The 22,181-nt window shown below is 38.5% G+C and overlaps 1 protein-coding gene across 2 annotated transcripts in view; it reads left to right on the plus strand.

Annotated features, from left to right (window-relative positions):
- The window catches only part of Pex11ab (peroxin 11), a 69,879-nt gene that overhangs the window by 12,909 nt on the left and 34,789 nt on the right, over positions 1 to 22,181 (plus strand). For both annotated transcript variants that reach the window (XM_067140015.2, XM_068225769.1), the window contains exon 2: positions 5,978 to 6,093. In XM_067140015.2, coding sequence (XP_066996116.1) covers positions 5,978 to 6,093 — 116 coding nt within the window. The remainder of the gene's footprint in view (positions 1 to 5,977; positions 6,094 to 22,181) is intronic.

Consider the following 22,181-nt stretch of genomic DNA (forward strand, 5'->3'; position numbering starts at 1 on the left):
ATTTCACCATTTTGCCTGCTATGAATCACACGGTCCAGCATACACTCAACCTCCCATCAGTATTACTCTTCATTAATTCAGCATCACACTGAACGGCTACAGGTGTTGTAGTTTCTGTAACAAGGACTGAATGCTTCAAAACAAGCTCAAGTTTCCTGTTGAATGTTTATCCTGGGCTGTAGTTGCTGTAGAAAAATAAGAAGTTTGAAGTTTGGTTGAAAATAATTGTAACTTAAGTATTACACTATGTATACATGTGGCTATAACATATAAAAAAATTCATTACCATCAGGCAAGTAGTTTCCCATGTGTATATTTGTGAGTGAGTGGTTCCTAGAAAAGAAGCCAATAGCTCATACAATATTTACTACAACTACAAATAAAAATATAAAAAGTTAATGAACATAAAAAAACAATTTTTCTTATACACCCTACTGCATAATTAAACAAGGAAAAACTGGTATAGTTCATTTTGCAATAGGCCTATCAGTTAGTTTGTAATTAAAGCCTAATCTCGAGTGTCTATAATAAAAAATCTGACAGTAGCCGGCTATCTCTAATTCAATTGGTCATCAGTGTATAGATACGAGACATCAAACTAGTCGAATGGCAATTGTTAATATCATACAGATATGCTCCACTCTTCAGGTATTCTACTGAATCTGAGGATTTCATTTCAAATAATTCTGTTATTGTGTCTACACTGAGGTAGGTATCGGTTAAGCTTCAACTTGCTTTTTACGGTACTGGTGGGCCTACAGATTTCTACAATCATGATCCGAGTTTGGTGTGACTGCTGTCTTACACTGTAAGACCTATCTGATCTAAATTGTTGGAAAGAATATTCATGGTTTTCTCTAAATACATTTTGATAGAAACTGTATCCTACTTTGAGTGCTTTACCTACCTTTTCATAAAACTGTGGTACTTGTACCTGTATAACTTCACAGTGTTTAACTCAGGATTTTCAAAATACATTGATTTTGCCGTGCTGTAATGAGTTTCTCAATGAGAAATCTGTCTCCAGTGTTCTTCCACAAGCTGACACAAATATTCTGGATTTTTTTTTTTTTCTTCTTTGGACATTTGCTGTTTGTCTACAATCTTCCAGGGAACCATCTGTAATGAAGTGCGCATCTCTGATGGTATAATGAATGAAACTGTAACTATGACTGAATAGAATATTTCTTTCCTTTTTGGCCATTTTCCCAATGACCCAGGGTTGGCACTGCATGTGTATGTAGGAAAGTTGTACAGCTATAAGCTGTTCCTGACCCCAACCCTGTGTGGAGGGATGTGTACCCTATTGCATATTTAAGTGGTGGTTTTTAGTGTGTCATGTATAGATGAAGGTGTGTCCCCAAGCTACATAGAGGAATTAGCCTTATGCAGTTAAAATCCTCAGACAAGGCCACTACGCTGACCTTTTAGCTTAGGAAGTGGACTGTAGTATTTTCCATATACAGTTGCACCACAATAGTCTGACACTTGATAGTCTGGCACGCAACAGAAATAGATTTTTTCCCTCTGTATTTTGAGGGATTCAGTGCTTGGCACAGTTGGCAGTACAATCAGACGTGTTCGTGAGATATGGCAACTGTTCAGCATTTTGTCTGCCTCACTGTGCGAGTATGCGCCTGCCAGGATCAGCCAGTTGCCATCTTAGCTTTGTGCTAGTATCGCAGTGATTCTTCATTCACGAAGACCTACAGTAACATTACAGTACTTACATTTGCATCAGTGCGGTGTGGTTTCTACAGTTATTTAATGCTTTCATTGTACTATATCAAAGTTTAGCTATGTGTACGACTGTCAAATAGACTACAGCACAGTGATAAGTTTGTATGTACAGTGAATATCTTTTCTAAACTTAACGTCTCATGGGCTGAGCCTTCACAAGCCTTAAAATCTTTGTGAAATTCGCAGATAGAAGTCATCTCCACTACATACAGTAATGTTTGTTAAATAAGAACTCAATCCAAGAAACAATTTAACATCCCTACAATGTTTCAGAGGGCTCAGAAGAAAATTCAAGCTATCCCATCAGTGGCAGAAAACTAGTCTGACATGTTCCATGCCCTTGACATCATCAGACACCTATGCTAGGTGTATGGACAGTGATTCAGATTGAACTGTACCAAATTCTTGGTATTTAACCATTTTTATTTCATTAAAATGAACGTATTTTTTAATTTTTTATTTCATAATAGGCCTACAAAAATGTTTTGTATTGAATTTTGCAAAAACTTAAAACCTTAAGCTGATTTAACTATGCGGTACTTGACTTACTTATTTCCTGTTGCTCCTCCTGGAGCATAGGGCTTCCGTGAAACACTTCCACCTGTTCCTATTGTTGGCTAACCTCTTCACTTCATTCCAAGGTCTTCGGACGTCCGCGCTTTCTAGCGCCTTCGGGGTTCCAGTCGAGCGCTGTCTTTTCAATGGCTTCAGCGGGCTTCCTTAAAGTATGTCCTGTCCAATGCCATTTTCTCTCCCGTATCTGCATTTCAATTGGTTGCTGGTTAGTTTCTTCCCATAGATCTTCATTTGAAATAACATCCGGCCATCTTCTGTTGATGATACGTCTTAGACAGCGATTCACAAAGACTTGCAGCTGTTTAGTCGTCTTCTGGGTAACCTTCCACGTTTCACAGCTGTAAAGCAGAACTGACTTAACATTTGTGTTAAAAAGTCGTAGCTTAGTTTTTCTAGAAATGTTCTTGTTTTTCCATATAGGATACAATTGAACAAAAGCACCATTTGCTTTCCTGATACGACTCTTAATGTCGTCTTCTGCTCCTCCAGTCGTAGTAACTATACTCCCAAGGTATATGAAGGAGTCTACTTGTTCTACCTCTTTATCATCTATAGACAATTTATCATCAGTCTTGAAATTGACCCTCATCTCCTTGGTCTTATTAATATTTATTTTAAGTCCAGCATCCTCTGCCTCCTCCTTCAACCGCTTAATCTTCTCTTCCAATCTCTGGACCATTGAGCCAGTAGGCAGATGTCATCTGCAAAAACAAGGTCTTCTAACCTATCTTGTAAGCCCCACTGGATCCCCCTTTTCCGACCTCGATACACTCTCCTGAGCACACTGTGTGACACAAGTAGGAAAAGCGTTGGAGAAAGATTACAGCCCCGTCGAACTCCCGAGGTCACATCTATTGGTTCGGTAAGATCTCCCATGTGCAGAACCTGACATTTATAGCCCTCGTACATATCCTTTATAATATTCAGAATCTTTTGTGGTATACCATATTCTTCAAGTGTTTGCCACATAACTCTTCTATTTACAGAGTCGAAGGCCTTCTCAAAATCAATGAATGTCAAGTAGAGGGTGTTCTGCCATTCTGTACTTTGTTCCAAGATGATTCTCAAAGTGTTTATGAGATCGACACAGCTACGGTGTTTACAAAAACCAGCCTGTTCCCTTCTAAGGCGCAATTCCACAACATCCTTCACCCGCTCTAAAATGATCCTTGAATGCACCTTACTTGGCACCGACGACAATGTAATTCCTCTCCAGTTATCACACTTAGTAATATCCCCTTTCTTTGGTAACAATCAGGCCTTTCTTCCACTCAGCTGGTAGATTTTCTTTATTCCAGATCCTTTCCAACAGGGGGTGTAATAATTTTGCCGATGTCTCAATATCTGCTTTAAGTATTTCTGGCGCGATATTATCCATACCGGGTGCTTTTCCAGTTTTTATGTTTCAAGGCCTTCTCTATTTCTGAACAGGCTGGAGGATGTAAATTTATTCTTGGGTCACTATCTTACTGGTTCCATTTGTTGGTTATCATTCTGTTCTGTATCTCTATTGAGCAACTCTGAGAAATGTTCCTTCCATCTCTGTAGCTGTTCTTCCTGGGTGGTCAGTAGTTCACCTCTCTTGTTTTTAATGGGTTTATTCCTGATAAATCCTCTCCTTGACAGTTTCTTTGTGATACTATACAATTCCTTAGCATCTCCCCTTGCTGATGCCTCTTCTGCCATTTGTGCTTGTTCATCTACCCACTGTATATGATCTTTTCTTACGCTTTTCTTCACACACTTATCAGCTTCCACATATTCCTTTTGTGCTGCGGCTTTCAGTTGTCTTGTTTTACACATATTAATCTTTGCCTTAACTAGCTTTCTAGCCTCTATTTTTTTCCAAGTATCATCAGACATCCATTCCTTCTTGAGATAATTGTGAAATCCAAGCACCTTCTCACTAATGTCTAAATATGTGTCCTTGACTTTCTTCCATGATAATTCAACATCCATTATAAGTTCTGGTTCAACAGCAAGAGCTTCAAAGCGGTTTCTTAATTCTGTCTGGAATTCTTTCCTTTTACTTTCATCTTGCAATTTACCTGAATCAAATTTCTTGTTTTGGCTTTCAAATTTCCTTCCACTTGCCACAATTTTCATTTTAAACTCTGCAACTACCAGGTGATAATCACTTCCAATATCTGCCCCTCTTTTATTTCTAACATCAGTCAAGGATCTTCTAAACTTTCTACTTATGGCGATGTGGTCTATCGTTTTCTGTAACCTAATCTGGCGATACCCTTGTAATCTTATGGCACCGTTTATGAGGGAATAAAGTGCCACCCACTACCAAATCATGGCTAGCACAGAAATCAATGAAAAGCTCCCCATTTTCGTTACAGTCACCAACTCCATTCACTCCCATAATTTGTTCCAGTCCCTCATTGTTAGAACCAACCTTTGCATTTAAATCCCCAATCACAATAATATCATCTCCCTTTCCAACTTTCTTAATAGTCTCATTTAGCTGGCAGTAGAATTCTTCCTTTTTTTCAATCTCTGACATTTCTGTGGGAGCATAACACTGGATCACAGTCACATTGCGAATGCGGGTCTTGAATCGAGCTGTCATCAGTCTTTCTGAGATGGGTTTCCAATCAAGGAGGCTCCTCTTTGCAGTTTCAGGGTTCTGACATTCCAAAAACCTATTCTCGTTTTCCGTTTCATACCAAAAGTCGTCAACTTATTATCCATCCGGTTGTGTTTCACTTCGGTTCCGTTAATGGTTTATATTTAAGGCTGTGCGAGTTATTACCCCACAGCAACCCGAGCTGGGTGGTGGGACTGCCACCTAAGCCTCCAAGCCTGTCGTTTTCTGTAGGGGTTGTCTCCCTTAGCCTTTGAAGGTCCCTCTTCACCACAAGGCAGTGGTTCCCAGTGTTTCTCTAAACCCCACGTTAAGAGGGTTGCCTCGTCTGCCAGATATGCCGTTCCAAAAGTATCTTTTTCCGCTGCATCTGCCATTGAGGACTTCACCAGAGCCCCGTTAGCCGTCATTTTTCAGGGTTCCTGTAGGGCCTTCACAGCTACCGTAGCGGTCATGGGGCACACACAGTCCCCGCTGTACATCACCCCTGCAGGCAATCCCTTAACTTCATGCCGTTGCCCACCTCCCACGACGTGGACGAGGGGTTGGACTTATGGGAGGCATGCGGTACAGTATTTGATTTTTAATTCAATTTTATTTTTACATTACAGTGAATTAATACATACATTTAATTTTTTTAAATACTTCTGTTGTGTTTAATAAATAACAACAAATCATTTTTGTACTTAAAACTTTACTTTTATTTACATCCCCCTTTTTAAGCCAGGTTTTTAAAATTACCTGAATAATCCGGCATTGGCAGATCCCTGAGCATGCCGGTTTATCACGGTCCTACTATAATATTAAAATTATGTGTACTAGAATGTTGTATAGTTCTCAGTTGCATCCCCAGTATTTGAAATAGTATGAAGAGTAATTATATATTAGCAGACTTCTCTTCATGCTCCTTTTTTTAATAGTTACTTTCATACTCCTTTTATTCTGAAAGATCTTTCCTAATCTTTAGCATATTTAACCCACAAAAATATCCTGAAGCTATATTTTTGGAAGGGCTATGAAATATATTACTAATTTTTGTGTTAAAATCTTTTCTTTTTCTCTCTACAGGCTACTTCAATATGCAAGCAAACTGACATGGCATGTAATGCAGGAGAAACAAATTAGTCGGCATACCATTGACCGGCTTAAAAGTTTGGAGTACACCTTCAGTTCGTTTAGGAAATGTAAGAAAAACTGCATTTCATCTGTTGTTTTTTCTTTTCAGTTGTAGGCTTAATTTCATATTGTTCACGTGAAATTTTTTACTGAACCTAAAATTCTGTATGCGGCAAAACAAAGGACACTGAAATATTATTTGTGTTGATGCAGCGTGTGTTCAAAATGTGTACTATCACATGCCACACATCATTCATAACATTTAATTGAAGATGTTGATGAACAAAGGTTGCTGTAAGGATACAAAAAATTGTCATCTTGAGGAATTTGAGGAATTTTCGTAGGATGGTTGTCTGTCTTTAAAACTCTTTCAATACGCATCGTGTAGGTATCTGGGGAGCAGGAAGGGTATGCGAATAGAGTGCCACGAGATATTAGGCAATTTCCAAAGTAGCTTTGCAGAGTGGTGAGTGACTCCCACGCAAATTAGGCTGTAGCTGCATCCATTGTTGTTGGAGAGGTAAGTTTCTGGCGCAACAAAAATGGTGCAAATCCCACATGAAGGGGATAAATGAGGTCTCTGTAGACTACTTGGTCCACTGTTTTTTTGGATTCTGTGCAGCACCCTTTTTTTTAAATTTTATAATTTGCATTATGTTGCACCGACACAGGTAGGTCTTATGGCAATGATGAGATAGGAAAGAGCTAGGACCAGGAAGGAAGTGACCATGGCCTTAATTAAGGTACAGCCAGCATTTGCCTGATGTGAAAATGAGAAAGCAAGGAAAACCATATTCAGATCTGCCAAACGTGGGGTTCGAACCCTCTAAATTCTAAATGCAAACTGACAGCTATGTGACCCAAACATCACCTCCACTCGCTTGGGCTGGGCTGAGTGGCTCACACAGTTGAGGTGCTGGCTGGTCTTCTGACCCCAACTTAGCAGGTTTGATCCTGGTGCTCTAATACATCAGCCTTGTGTTGGTAGATTTACTGACACGTAAAAATACTCCTGTAGGACAAAATTCCAGCACCTTGGCGTCTCCAAAAACCAAAAAAAATATTCAGTGGGACGTAAAGCCAATATTATTATTATTATTATTATTATTATTATCATCCACTCTGTTGCAGCATTCCATGACCAGATATGACACACCAAATTGTAGCCCGCGCGCTGTGTAGTGGTTTTTATATGACATCAGGCTGTTCAAACCCTAAGAAAACAAGTTGTTTGTTGATGTAGCCATCAAGGTGAATATGGCTTTCATATAAAAAGTATGTTGCAGACGAAATCTGAATCCTCATATGCCCTCAGCTGCAGTACTGTAATCAGACTTGCTCATCCCTTTCTGTTAGATGCTGAGAAACTTTAATGCAGTATCCCTTTAAGACCTGAAAGAAAACTGGCGGTGTGAATTTTTGTTTATACGTCAAAATCTGACTAAAGTGCTCTTAAATACATATATTTTTAGTTTATTCTACAAAATAAAAATTAACATCTGAAAAAGAGCACCTGCACAATTGTGCGTGTCAGGACTTAATTCACTACTTGCAAAAAAGAAAAATGTTCATATGTACATGATCAAATGTTCTATTTTACAGTGGCGAATAACTTAAAACAATTAAATCTTCACTCAAACACTAGTAAACGTTATATTTTCTACATTGAGGAAGAGTTTTGCTTTTACTGCCCTTTTGGCAGCAGCAGCTTGTCGTCAGACCTGAAAGAAATCTGGAGGTGTCAAAACTTCAAAACTTACTAAAATGCTCTCAAATACATGTTTTTACAGTTTATTTTACAAAATAAGAACTATCGACTGAAAAACAGAACCCACACAATTGTGCGTGTCAGGACTTCATTCACTACTTGCAAAAAATAAAAATTCAACTCGGTACATGTGAATATGCACATGTACATGATCAAATGTTCTATTTTACAGTGTGGAACGATTTTAAACAATTAAAATCTTATACATTACATTTCTCATGTAGAGTAAGAGTTTTGCTTTCACAGTCCTTTTTGTGATAGCACCCAGCACTCCTGCATGCATTGCCTGTAAGGAAACCTAGCCCGCACATATGTGCATGTCAACATTAAAAACCTCATGGTATTATGTACGTTGGTGGTTTGAAAAGTTCTCGGAATGTACTAGAATTAAGTATCTTACCTTGGTGGAACTGCTTTTATTTTTCAACGTAGTCTCCCTATAGACTAATGCATTTGGCCCAGCGATGTTCCAATGCCTTGATCCCATCTCGAAAATGAGATTCCTCCAGGCCTGCAAAATACCTCTCCAATTCGGCTGTCAGTTCTTCCCTTGTAGAAAATCTCCGTCCACCGAGGAAAATTTTCAGCTTGGGGAATAGATGAAAGTCTGATGGTGCCAAATCAGGTCAATAAGGTGGATGTGGAAACAATTTGTACCCCAGTTCATGAAGTTTTGCCATGGCAATAACACTTGTGTGTGGCGGAGCATTATGCTGATGAAAGATGACATTTTTCCTTGCCAAACCAGGCCTTGTTTCGCGTATCTTTTCCTGTAGTTGGTCTAGGAGGTTTGCATAGTATTGCCCTGTAATTGTTTGGCCAGTAGGAAGATAATCTATCAGCAGAATGCCTTTTGCATCCCAGAAAACTGAGGCCATGACCTTTCCGGTCAAACGCACTGCCTTTGCTTTCTTTGGTGGTGGTGAATCAGCATGTTTCCACTGCTTTGACTGCTGTTTTGTCTCTGGGGTATAGTAGTGGACCCAAGTTTCATCTGTAGTCACAAACCGGCGCAAAAAATCTTGTTGGTTGCACTGAAAATGGGCCAGTCTATGTTCGGACATTTCCAATCTGGTGCGTTTATTGTCCAATGTCAAGAGCCGCGGCACCCATCTTGCGGATAATTTTTTCATACCCAATTCTTCAGTTAAAATATAATATACCCGTTCAGAAGACATCCCTACAGCTTCAGCAATCTCCTGCACTTTCAGTCGACGAACCTCCATGACCATTTTATGCACTTTTGCAATAAATTCTGGGGTCATAACACTTTTTGGCCGTCCACTACGCGGATCATCCAAGCTCTCCCCACCAAATTTAAACTCGCTGGTCCACTTGGCAACAGTTGAAAATTAAGGAGCAGAGTCCCCCAGTGTGTTCTGAAAGTTGGTATGAATTTCTTTTGCTTTCATACCTTTCTTTACAAAGTATTTAATCACTGCTCAAATCTCAGTTTTTCCATTGTCACAAATCACTACGCGGGAACAATAACAAAGAGTCATCACTACCACACTCATGCAGCTAGAGCACTGACGCGCCATGTGTTCACTCGCAAAGGATGTGTGATTATTGCGCGGGAACCTCGTTGCTCTAGCACTGACATCTAGCGGTGATTCCTAGAACTTTTCAAACCGTCCTTGTACAAGTTCACAGTTTACGTTTGCTACACAATTTACACACTTCATTGATTATATTCTGATATTCAGTAAAGCTTCTAGATTAATATGAATGCAATAAATAAATACTTACTTCAGGCATTACTGCTTCCCGCCATCTTGCTAATGAACTGTATTTTTAAACTCTTCTTCCTGCCCCCTGGTGGTCAAGTACTAAATAAAAACAGCTGAAGTACATGCTACGTGTCCCGCACAAGCACTGCAGTCCAGTCTAGCACCAAGAAAACGTCAAATAAGCTCAGACATAAATAAAATTCGAACCCGCACAATTGTGTGTACACGGTCTGAAAATATTCAGTCATCACTTTAAATCATTCACAGCTGATAAGACAGATCAAACACTGGCAGACTTCATAAATGTCCATTAATGACTGTTATGCCTTTTGATATTCAATTGCAGAAGACTGTGAATGAAGCAAGTATCCAAACAATCTCTTTTTCATAACGAGCTCTACAGCATTATGTGACTACAGTGATTGATATTTTTATATTTTCTACTGGTGCTCTAACATGGATCTGGCAGAAGATGGAGAAAATCTGCTGGCAGGAAAGAGTAAGGAATGAGGAAGTATTAAAAAGAGTGGGTGAAGGAAGGAGAACAATATTGGAATGCATTCAAAGATGGAAGAAAAATTGGTTAGGCCACTGCTTGCGACAAAATTGTTTAATAACCGAAGCATTGGAAGGGAAGATACAAGGGGAAACTGAAGAGAGGAAGGAAGAGGTATCAGTTAGTGGACAGTATAAAGGTGAATAGAAGCTATTGGAGGACAAAGAAAATGGCTGAAGACAGAACAGCGTGGAGAATTCATGCGAAGACCTGCCGATAAGCAGACCACCAGTGATGATGATGACGACTCTAACATTAGAATAGCAATGGCCAATACTTACACACGACCACGTCCAGCCAGCATTCCAGTGATCCCTCACCACTGCAGTATTCAGTGAAATTCTGGGAGGGAGATAGATGTATGCTAACAGTCGTGGTAGGTGAGGGTTAGCAGAAGGTTCGTTTGTGGTGAAACAGGACTGATGAAACAAAATCACTATTCAAAGCCTTCACAATCAAACGTGTAAGGTCAAAAGACAATACTGTGTATTTGTCAGGCTGAGTAGCTCAGGTGGTAAAGTGCTGGCCTTCTAAGCTCAAGTTGCTGGGTTCTCGGCTCAGTCCGGTGATATTTGAAGGTGGTCAAATACGTCAGCCTCGTGTCGGTACATTTACCGGCACATAAAGGAACCCTTGAAGGACTACGTTTCGGCACTCGGTGTATCCGAAAACCATGAAAGTAGTTAGTGGGATGTAAAATCAATATTATTATTAATATCTGCATTATGCATTTTATAACAACACTTTGCATTCGGCATGTATATTCACTCTTTCAGCAAAACAAAAACACTAACTCAAGATGGGATGTGTGTTAATTTGTTTCATATGTGCAGTGTGTTCTTTGTTTGGAACAGAGATTCACAACACAGTCAACTGCATGGAATTCTGCATGTTCAGGTCCGTTGCCAAGACTTAGTTAATTTCATAACAGAAAGCAAGAATTGCTGGCATTCATAGTTAGTACCAGACATTGAACGAATTTTAGCATCTGGTCTCTGTAGTCAAGAATTTTGCTGTTGAAATATTTTATATAAGGCATGCACACTTTGGGATTGTAGAAATTTGTCCTTAAGTCGGGTGTTGTATTGCATATCTATTGGCTCAAGCTGGAAATAATGGGGAATGTTCTTTGCCGAAAGCGAGAATGGTCTGATAAATAAATTGAAGTCAGTCTTGAGCTCCTCAGAGTCTTGAAACTTCTGCTAACCTTTCTGTCCTCTTCTCCCTTGAACACAGCACAGTGTATATGATAAGATTGCAGCTAGAACACTTTGTCCAGTGCTGTGTGGCCAAGCCTATGTTAGAACCACCAGGTGCTAGTCTGTTGTGAAGGATGAGCAGAAAATCTTTCCCCAAGAGTGAACTGCTGAAGGAAACATTTTCTATACTAAAAAACCCTATTTAAATTTTAATTGTTGTACGTATATTCTCTAATCACTGACAAATTATTGGTAAATCATAAATGCATTTGAATAGAAATATTGGTCATCCAGATCTGCTCCTTGACTAAAGTAAGATTGATTTCGATCTCATATCACTTTCATTCCTCTATTGTTTCATTCTTATTGCCGTTAAATATCTCATAATCTTTGAAGTACCAAGTCTTGGCACCCTTTGTTTTCCTTCATATCTCAACATTAGAAATTGGTACAAATATGACCAGAAGCAGAGTTATGTTACACTAGCGTAATGTTAAGAGTAGAAAACAAAATAATTTAAAACTGACTTAGAAAAACCGAATGCACTCTATTTGCCCTAAAGCAACGGGAAACTACCCCACTCCTCATTTCCCTAGTACACCTCCTCAATGATACTTAGGCTATTTATGACATTGACAATGAAGCTGTTGAGTATCGAACCAACCCTTGGGTTGAAAACTCAACAAACGCACACTTAGGAGGTTTAAATGGCTGCTGCTTTCAGGATGGAGGAGATTTAAAAACCCATCACTTAAAAATGATGCCATCCGCTTGTGATAATGCATGGGTCTGAACAATGCGCAGAGGCTGGCACTGAAGTGATAAATCTTTCCATTCTTTTATTTGTAGTACTCTATGATTTAATTGTTGTATCATTAATAGTAGAAAGTTTGTAAAAAGAAAATTTTGCTGAACAATATGGAATTTTGCCAGTAATGTGTTTTTTTTTTTTTTTGTGAGAATGTGCTGATCTGTATTTCAGGCCTAAAATTATAAATTGGCTACAGAAAGTTAATATTGTTTCAGTCCAAAATAATGGATATATGTTTGGAATTATGGATTATATTTTTTTCTTTTTTCTATCTTTTGTTCCTTCTATGTAACTTACATGCAGAATAAGAGGTGTTCCACACTTTTCATTTTCTATTGTAGAACACAAGAAATCCAGTATTTCTGTTTGTTTATATGAACCGTATTTTTTTAAATGTATTATTTTCCTTTAAATCCATTCTACTTCTAACTTATTTTATTTTTGTGTTTGAGATTTCAGTATCGGGTGTTCTAAATTTAGCACATTTAAGAAGCTCTTTAACTGTAGTCTTATGTTTAGTTCCATAGTTAAGAAAATCATGCAACTTTCAGTGTGAAATATGAACTTGGTGGTGGTGGTGGTGGTGGTGGTATTTAATTGCTGCGAAGTTTTTTTTTCAAATTTTTCTTTTATAAATACATGATACACATATTGTAGTCACTTAAAAGTATGTCCAGATAAATGTCCTGAAATAATCACAATAAATAAGCTGTTAAAATAACTGGCAGATTGTTAACTCAGATTTTTTAAAATATTAGGTTATAATATTATTCAATTTGGTTCATGTGTTTATGCTGTTTTTAGGAATGAGGTTTGTATAAATTCAAGGAATGGGTCAACTGCATGGTCTTAAAAGCATAGGTACGGTAGTAGACATTGTCAGGTGTGTCCCTGTCCAGAAAATGTCATGGGACAAATTTCTTTAAATAATTATTATGAAATAACTTTTAAGAATGTAGATACTACTGTAGTAACTGAAATAGGGTTAGAAGACTCTTCGTTAAACAAGTCCTGTTGATTACAATGAAATTTTGCGTTACGATTTTGCCTAACCTGACTATTACTTGCTTATCTTTGTGGGTTTTATATTTAGGCCTACCATCTGCACACTTGTTGTGGAATTTTTCTTTTATTTATGTTGCCATTGTTTTTGAAAATCATGATTCAAATTGTATCTGTTTTAATACCTTATGGGTTGTTTCCTTTTTAACAGGTTTGTTTAGGTTCCTTTCATGTAATCTATCCTATTGTTTTCATTTTCTTTTTCTTGTGCAATTCAAGAATATCTTTAGTTGTCCTTCCTAGAATTTCTTATCTAGTTAGGACAGACTCTAATGCAATTGGTATTCTATTGAATATTAAGTGGTTGTTAAATGTTTCAGCAGTGATTTTTTTCTAACTACTTCATGGCTGGGATGTGAGCTGCAAAACTTCTCAAACTTCATCTGGGATATGCTATTTTTATAGTACAATTCTACTTGTAATTTTGACATTTGTTTCAGCTGTTCATAAATGTTATCTGTTAAAATAAAAATTTGGTGGCATATATTTCAGTTACAATGACATGTTTATAAGTCTTAATTTTAATAAGTTTAAAGAAATAGTTAATGAGAGATAAAATTTTGTAATAGAACATCAGGTTGTAGTACCGTAGAACATCGGTTAGTGAAGATGTGCATTCATTGCAGAAATCTTAGATTTATGTATGTAGTTCGGCATTATTTGAGGGTTCCTGAGATTGATTTCTTTATTCATGCCTTACACCGAATCTTGTATTTTCCACCATTGACAAATAATTCAGACAGCTTGGGTAATTTGTTTTTCTGTTGGGTAGTTCCCAACATTTCTTTCCATATTTTGACTAAATGAATCACTACTCTTCTTTAACTAACATCTTGTGTAGTACATGATAATACTAATTACTTTTACCCATCTTGTATCAGTGGTGTTTTTGATCCTGCCTTCATCTGCAGGTAGGTCTTATTACTTGTTACTCTGCAAGTAATTTACAAGTGTTCATTTAATAATGTGTTTGAATGGTGCTTGCTTTCAGTCATAGAATTGACTTAATCTGGCTTTCTCATCAGAACATCCATCAATTCTTCAAATAGTATTGCATAAATATTTTATTATTTTCAATTTCTTTTCAACATTTCTTTCAAGCTTGCTTGTTTCTCGCCTTATTTTCTTTTATACATTTCTGGCTGCAGTAAAATATAATTACAGTAGCCTATATGAAATTGACAGTAATCAACACGTACCCAGTCTTATGCATTGTCAAAAACATGTACATACAGTATTCTGCAACAGTTTCTTTCTAATAAAATGTAGTGATTCATCTTTATCTGACCTGATAATCTTGCAGCTAAGGTGTATACTATGAGAGCCCAAGTTGAGTGGCTCAGTCCTACAGAAGGTTGTTCAGTATATATCCAAATTATTTTAAAAGTGTTTTTACATCATGATATGCCATGCCCAAGATTATGGATGGTCGTATTTACAGTGGAATGAGAGAATTCACCCTCCTAGCCATCTTGTGTTGAGTTGTACATCTTAAAGCACAGCAGGTGACACACTCACTGTTGTCCTCTAAAGAGAGCCTTTTGTGGGTGAATGTTTACCAGCAGCAAAGTAATCTGGCTGTTATTTACATACCTTTGTGGGTATATTGCACACTTGTGGAATCACATTCCAGTTGTTTAGATCAGGATAGTATATCATTCAGAGATTTTGCCAATGGACAGACCATTCTCACAACACTGTTTCTCTATTCAGTCATATGAGAGATGTGTATGGAAAAAAAGCCATGATGTACCCTTCCTAGTAAAGGTTACAGTAATTTTTGTGCCAGTTTTGCAACTATGCACACAACACTCTGGCACCTGCTAGATGAGACACAAGACTAATAACTGCACACACACTCTCTCTCTCTCACGCTCAGTCTCGCAGATGACAGCGATGTTGCAAAATCATTGGAGTATATACTGTATATTCGCAAATAATCCCCACACGCTAATTTTAGGAAGGATAATTTTTAAGGGTAAGGAAGTCTTTTTGTGTATTTTTTAATGGCTGTGTTAAATACTTGTATTGAAAACTGTAAGTACTGCAGTATAATAAATTGCTTATATTATAGACCAGCGGCATTTCAAAATATATTGACGTCTAGTCTACATTACCAATTTGTAGGGACCTGAAAAATTAGCATCTCTTTCAAAATTAGCATCAAAATTTTCCAAAATTAGCATCTATTTATAAAGTTAAAATAATCGCATTGTATTATTAATTTTAACGATTCCAAGTTAGTGAAGTGCAATTATTGTCCTTGGTTCACACACAATACAAATTCATTGTTCAAACAAAAGCATTGTCAATACTTCGGCATTGCTTTTTTTAAATTCAAATTGCACAGTCTGTCTGTAACCACTGTGTTGTAATGAGAGTACACGCGCTCGCTATCTATATTGTTCGTTGAGGTCCACAACAAGTCAAGACAGTATTTAGCAAATAGCTGAACTCTATCTGAACTGCAGTTAATGCAAGCATGACATCACATTTTTCACTTTCTTTCATCTGGGTTTGAACTGCATGTTTCATAGAACAGTAACCAGACCAGATATCATTTCGTGAGAGATTTGTTACTCCAAACAATTTCTCAACATCTAATTTATCAGTGTTATTCAAAATTATATTTTTTGGATACAAAGCTTGAGAAATTGACACAAAATGCTTATGGTTGGGGTCTTTAGCTTTCAATGTGACTATAGCTTGCACTGTGAAGAATGAGCAGCTTTGACAAATGTGTCTCTACATGCAGCCTGGTGTGGAGGAGTGCCACAGAAAAATTCCCCTCACAAATGAAGGTAAAACTGGCGTCAAGGTTATGCAGTTTGGGATAAAGGAGATGAGAGGTAGGATACAGAGACCCTTCAAGTTCAGTAAGGAGGTCAACCAATCCAGCTGCATGATCTGTGACAAAAACCATGTGGGAGTGAAGCCTATTCACTTCTCGGTTACTCAGATCAGTCAGGTACTTAATACCACAGTTGTTGATGTCTTTCAAGTCAGACACCTTGAAAAATGTAACAACATCAGTAAAGTAAACACTCAAATAGAAGACAGCCGGAAACCAGCTATTCCATCAGGTTATGACAGGTGCAGGAAAAACTTTGCTTCCTTTGAAGCACCATACTTTAATGTTAAGAATTGTAAAGAATTATATTTTCGCTTTCTTGTGTTCAAAAATGCAGACTTTTCCATCGCAACCACATGATTTAAATCTGTCATCACTGCGACCCAACTATTGCCAACCAAGCTGATCTTATGTGCCCAGCACTGTACATGCATTAAATGATCCCCTATGACCACACTTAATGTTTCATGACCCCGGGTCATGTATGGGGCACTGTCACTAACAAACACTTTAACTGTATCATATGGTACACTATAACTGCGCAGAGCTTCTAAAACAGCACGAGAGCAGTTTGTAGCATTTCCTGCATCAAGATAGTCCATAGAAACAACATGCAGCTCTCTTTTCGATCTGGCTGGGACTTGGAATATGATGATAAAAATACAACGGCCCATTCTATCTGTAGTTTCGTGACACAGTATGTTGATGTTCTTCCCCACTAGAGCCTCTGCTGTTCTTTTCTGGTGGTCAGATGAAACTTCCAGAAAGGAAGAAAGACCTCAAATTACAACAAAATAATTTAAAATTACTGGTTCAATTGGGTACAGGTAAGATAGTTCGATATGGAAATCGCACTCAAATTTGGTATCCTTCAATTTTGCGCATGCTTTCAATGTTATAATACCTAAACTGTACCCGATCAAGGAAATTGAAACTTACCCGGTAAATATACATCACGTAGAGTTCTCACACATGGCAGCTCTTCATTTGAAAACTCAGTAATCCAGGCTCTTAGCTCTTTGCTTTTCAGTTTTTCCAGAGGTATATTTGCTTTATCAAATACTTCAACTGTGCGTTTCGAGAAGTTATCTCTGGAAATTTTTCATTGTTTACAACTATCTGTGTAAGCACAAAAGATTGCTTTCTTCGAGACGTGCTAGCAGCAGGGATTGAACTTTCGTCATCGCATTGCTTACCCATGTGTTTTTCAGATTTAACATGTTTCAAAATGCTATCTTTTTTTCCCCCCGCCCAACTCGGCAATTACAATACTTGCAAAACACTTTAGCTGAATCTGTGGCATGTAAACCATCATTTGCATATTGCTGAGCCCTTTCGTGCGCAGATTTTGTCATGCGCCCCATAACCTAAACGATCACTCGACTTTCTATTCTTCACTAGTTTCAATTTTGAACAACAGGAAAACAACGCTGCGTCTATCTCGTTATTACAGTGACACTCGATTTACATTTCGATACTAATCGATACAGATCCCCTCGCTATGCCCATTGTAAATATCTATTAAAGTCAGTAAGCAGCAATCAATCGGCTACTTTTCTTACTCGATCGGAACGGTCGGAAGATTTATGCATGATATTTAGAGTATTTCTGACGATTTTGACAAAATATGTTGTTTTCGCTTGTAAAATAGCACATTTCCTCAGAATTTGCAACAAAATTGCATATTCATACTAATTTTGCATTTTTTTTTGCACTTCTGTTTATGCTTAAAAATGATTTTATTCCACATTAGAATTACCGTGGGCTTGGATTCAGTACAAGATTCAAAAATTTGCATTTATCGCAAATGCGATTTTTTTCAGGTCCCTACCAACTTGTGAGAGAAAATACAAATTTCTGTGGTGCAAACCAGTAATAAGTATAGAAATTCACAATCTTTTCTTCGTAATTGGCTGGGGCACATTGCACAATGCTAGTTTTCCTACAAAAACTGAAATTATTTCCTTAAAAATGGGCCACCTGTGGCTAGTCTTACAACCCGATAGTTTTTAACTCTCTTTAACTTTCAGACACATAATCTCATGTCTGTTTTTGATTTCTGGAAACTTTATTTCTTATCCACGAAATGCCTAGTGGTTACTCTTCGTCTGTTCAAGAAAAATTTTATTTTTCCTGCAGTCATGTATGCAACTCATCCGCATCTTGCGTTCTTTCTGCAGCACGATTACCAATTTGCTGTGCCTTTTCAAGAATGTGGAGCTTTTCTTTGGCTGTAAATGACATAATGAGAACTCTCACCAGCCATCCTCGGCATGTGATACTACTTAAACTGGCACAATATATATGCGACATGCTTATGTCAGAAACAATACCAACCTCCAGTTCTGTATGTCGGAAGCACTGCACAGACATTTATGCAAATTATACCCATACCCCAACTTTTCGCTACCAAATTTTTAAAAGATATGCAGGAATTATTCATTTATATATGTACTAAACAACCAGGGCAAGTTTAGCTACTTTGAGCATCTAGGCTGCAAAGAAAAAAAATCTATCCTTATTTTGGCTTGAAAGAAACAATAACGGAATAATTATAATTAATAAATATATACATATATAGGTTTATAGACGAAGAAGCGATGGAATCACAGGACTATAGGATCTACAAAGGAAAACCAGGTCAGAGAGTGGTGAAAATGTGCCACATCTGGGCACAGGTTTCATAGTCAACAGCAAAATGGTAAACTCAATCTCCTCATCTCTAAATTAAAAACATCCACGTTTGTCTTCAGAACTCTTAACAAAGCTTACACGATTATCAATTTCCATGCACCAACCAATGATACCAACAGAAAAGTTAGGAAATTGGTGAAGAGTTTTGGGAAGAGCTAGAAGAGGCAATAGACAGGATACCAGAACACCACACAACAATCCTAAGGGTGACTTCAATGCCCAAATCAGGATAGAGCGAAAATTCAAGACCATAATTTGAAAATATCCAGCCCATAAGAGAGCTAGCAGAAATGGAGAAAGACTGATCGATCTATGCAGGAACTACAGTCTAATCCTTAAGTCCACTGCATTTAAACACCTGCCCAGGAAAGCAAAGGCATGGAGATGTCTGAACCCTATGTTAGGGGAGTTCCAACTTGACAACGTCGCCGTTAGCAGGAGAAATAACAGAAGTGTTAAATGTCAAAGTCCTCAGAAGTGCAAACGGTGATTCCCATCACTACTTGTCTGTGGTGAAAATTAATTTCATTCCTCTCACAAGATATAGATTCATTGCGACCCTGTTGAAAGATAACTGACTTCGCCAAGATAAGGAAAAAAAAAAGATTGGCCACAACTGCAGAAGGCCATATTAGATGCAGCTATAAAAACCATCCCGTCATCCAGAAGAAACAAACATCCATGGTGGACCACAGCATGTGATAATGCAATTAGAGAGCATGGCTCAAGTGGAGCAATAATAAGAGCAATGCTAACTACACAAACTTCTTAACATCCGGGAAATCCACCGCCAGAATCATCAGAAATGCTAAGAGGCAATACAATAAGGACATTATTGACCAGGCAGGAAAGGACTTTCAAAAGAACAACACAAGAAACCTCTCCCAATCCCTCAGGGCCCAAATAATCCCGTACTCGTCCCCTATACTTCACCTCCAGGGACCAGATGGGAAGATGAATATGAACAATGTGAATTGCACATCTGCCCTAGCAGAATATTTCAGCAACCTCTTCAATTCAGAGGAATCCCAAGAGAAACTACTCTTTAAAATAAAGGATGTTCCTAACCCAAATTTCCTCCCACCAACGAAGGTGGAGATTCGGAAAGTCATTTCCGAGCTTAAGTCCAACAAAGCAGCAGGTGAAGATGGTATCATCGCAGAATTGTGGATATATGCAAACGAAGATTCCATTCAATGTATTCATGAGATTATAGTTAGAATACGGATAACAAAGAAACTACCTAGTGATTGGACCTCGGCTATCATCCTCCCTCTGCACAAAAAGAGAGACAAGTGTGATTTAAACACTACAGAGGAATCTCGCTCCTCTCGGTGACTTATAAGATCTTTTCCAAGATACTTCTCTCGAGGTTAGAATTTCAATTGGATTCCTGCATTGGAGAGTATCAAGCCGGATTTAGGAAATCAAGGTCATGTGCAAAACAGATCCTGAACCTCAAAACTATTCTCACTTACAAGAATATGAGCTCTGCACCCAACTCAATCCCACATGGGGATACAGTAATAAAGAAGACTAACTCCTACAAATATCTTGGAGAATGAATAACCTCGAACGTTAGTGAAGATCTAGCCATGAAAGGCAGGTGTACCAAACTAGAGAGAGACTTCCATCTCTGTAAGAAAGTTTACAAGTCCAAATCCCTTTCCCTTTGCCTCAGACTTCGACACTATGAAACCGTAAACATGATCAAAAAGAGGCAACTCGGGAATTTGGAACTGAAAGAACAAAAGATCCTGAGAAAAATCTTGTGCCCCATTAAAATACAGAATTAGGCATAATAATGAGTTTTACCAACATTTAGAGAGCATAACATCAACCATGAGAAAGAGGAGACTTATCTTCTACGGTCACATAGGGTGGACAACAAGAGACAGACCTCAAGAATCTTAAACACCCTTTTTAGAGGGAAGGGGACAAATGCGAAATGGACAAAACTGGCCCGAAAAGACTAAGAAATTAAAAAAAATATCCCAACGATATATTCAGCAGGGATAAATTTTGAATGCTGTCCGGCTCCATGGCTAAATGGTTAGCGTGCTGGCCATTGGTTCAGTGGGTACCGGGTTTGATTCCTGGCCAGCACGGGGATTTTAACCTTCATTGGTTAATTCCAGTGGCTCGGGGACCGGGTGTTTGTACTGTCCCCAACATTCCTGCAACTCGCACCTCACACATAACACTATCCTCCACCACAATAATACGCAGTTACTTACACATGGCAGATGCCGCCCAACCTCATCGGAGTGTCTACCTTACAAGGGCTGCACTCAGCTAGAAATAGCCACACAAAATGATTATAATTCAGAATGCTGATCAGAACATCCAACACTCTCCAGTCACTGACAGCTGAAACACTGCGTCCTGGAGTGGGAGTGAAGTGGATTCAATAAAGGAAAGCAACCCACAGCAAAAAGATGAAGGAATATTGATCTAAGAAGAAAGCTCACCAGAGTTAGGAACCACGTGGTCGAAGGGGCCTCAACGAAACAAGAAGGAGGATATACATGTTGAACTTGTCTAGCAACAAGTTATTTATAGCATACTTTCTTTATTGCAGATTCATCAATCATATCTTAATAGTTCAGTTGCTGCGTAGTGTCAGAATTAATGGAGAGGCTTGATCTCGCAACATGGGCAGTAGAAATTTTTTTTTGGCTTTACATCACACTGTCACAGATAGGTCTTATGGCGATGATGGGACAGGAACGGCTAGGAGTGGGAAGGAAGCGACTGTGCCCTTAATTAAGGTACAGCCCCAGCATTTGCCTGGTGTGAAAATGGGAAGCCATGGAAAACCATCTTCAGGGCTGTGGACAGTGGGGTTCGAACCCACTATCTCCTGGATGCAAGCTCATAGCTGCGCGACCCCAACCGCACGGCCAACTCGCCCGGTAGTAAATAATTATTGGGTTTTTTGAGAAGGGAGAAAATGCTCAGCTGAACCTTTTGTTTCAGTGGTTGAAAAAAATATTTGTAATGCCATTCCTAAGTTAGGAAACGGTTGTTGAATGTGGTTTCCAAGCAACATACTGTACGTATACAGTATACTTAGGGAGGATATTTTTATTTCATTGCTATTATAAGCTTTGAATTGAATAATCTCACCGAATGAGACCCCCTGTGTGTGGTGGGGGGGAGGGGGCAGACTAAGAATACACCCATGGTATCCCCTACCTGTTTAAGAGGCGACTAAATGGGGTGACCAAGGGATGATCAAATTTAGAACCATGAGACTACTATTAATTTGTGCCAACACGCGGGGAACACCATGGGTGGCCTTTACTTGCGAGTAGTACAAAATAGGTTTGTGATTAGTAGCAACAGAGTGTGAATCAGGGTGGGATTTACAGTACCCGTGATTAGTACTACTACATGCAGGGGCTTACATTGCCTGTAATTAGTACCATTATGTGAGAAACACCACGGGGCGTTGCCTGTTTTTGGTACCACTATATAAGCGA

The sequence above is a fragment of the Anabrus simplex genome, chromosome 1 (assembly GCF_040414725.1).
Source record: "Anabrus simplex isolate iqAnaSimp1 chromosome 1, ASM4041472v1, whole genome shotgun sequence".
Lineage (NCBI taxonomy): Eukaryota > Metazoa > Arthropoda > Insecta > Orthoptera > Tettigoniidae > Anabrus > Anabrus simplex.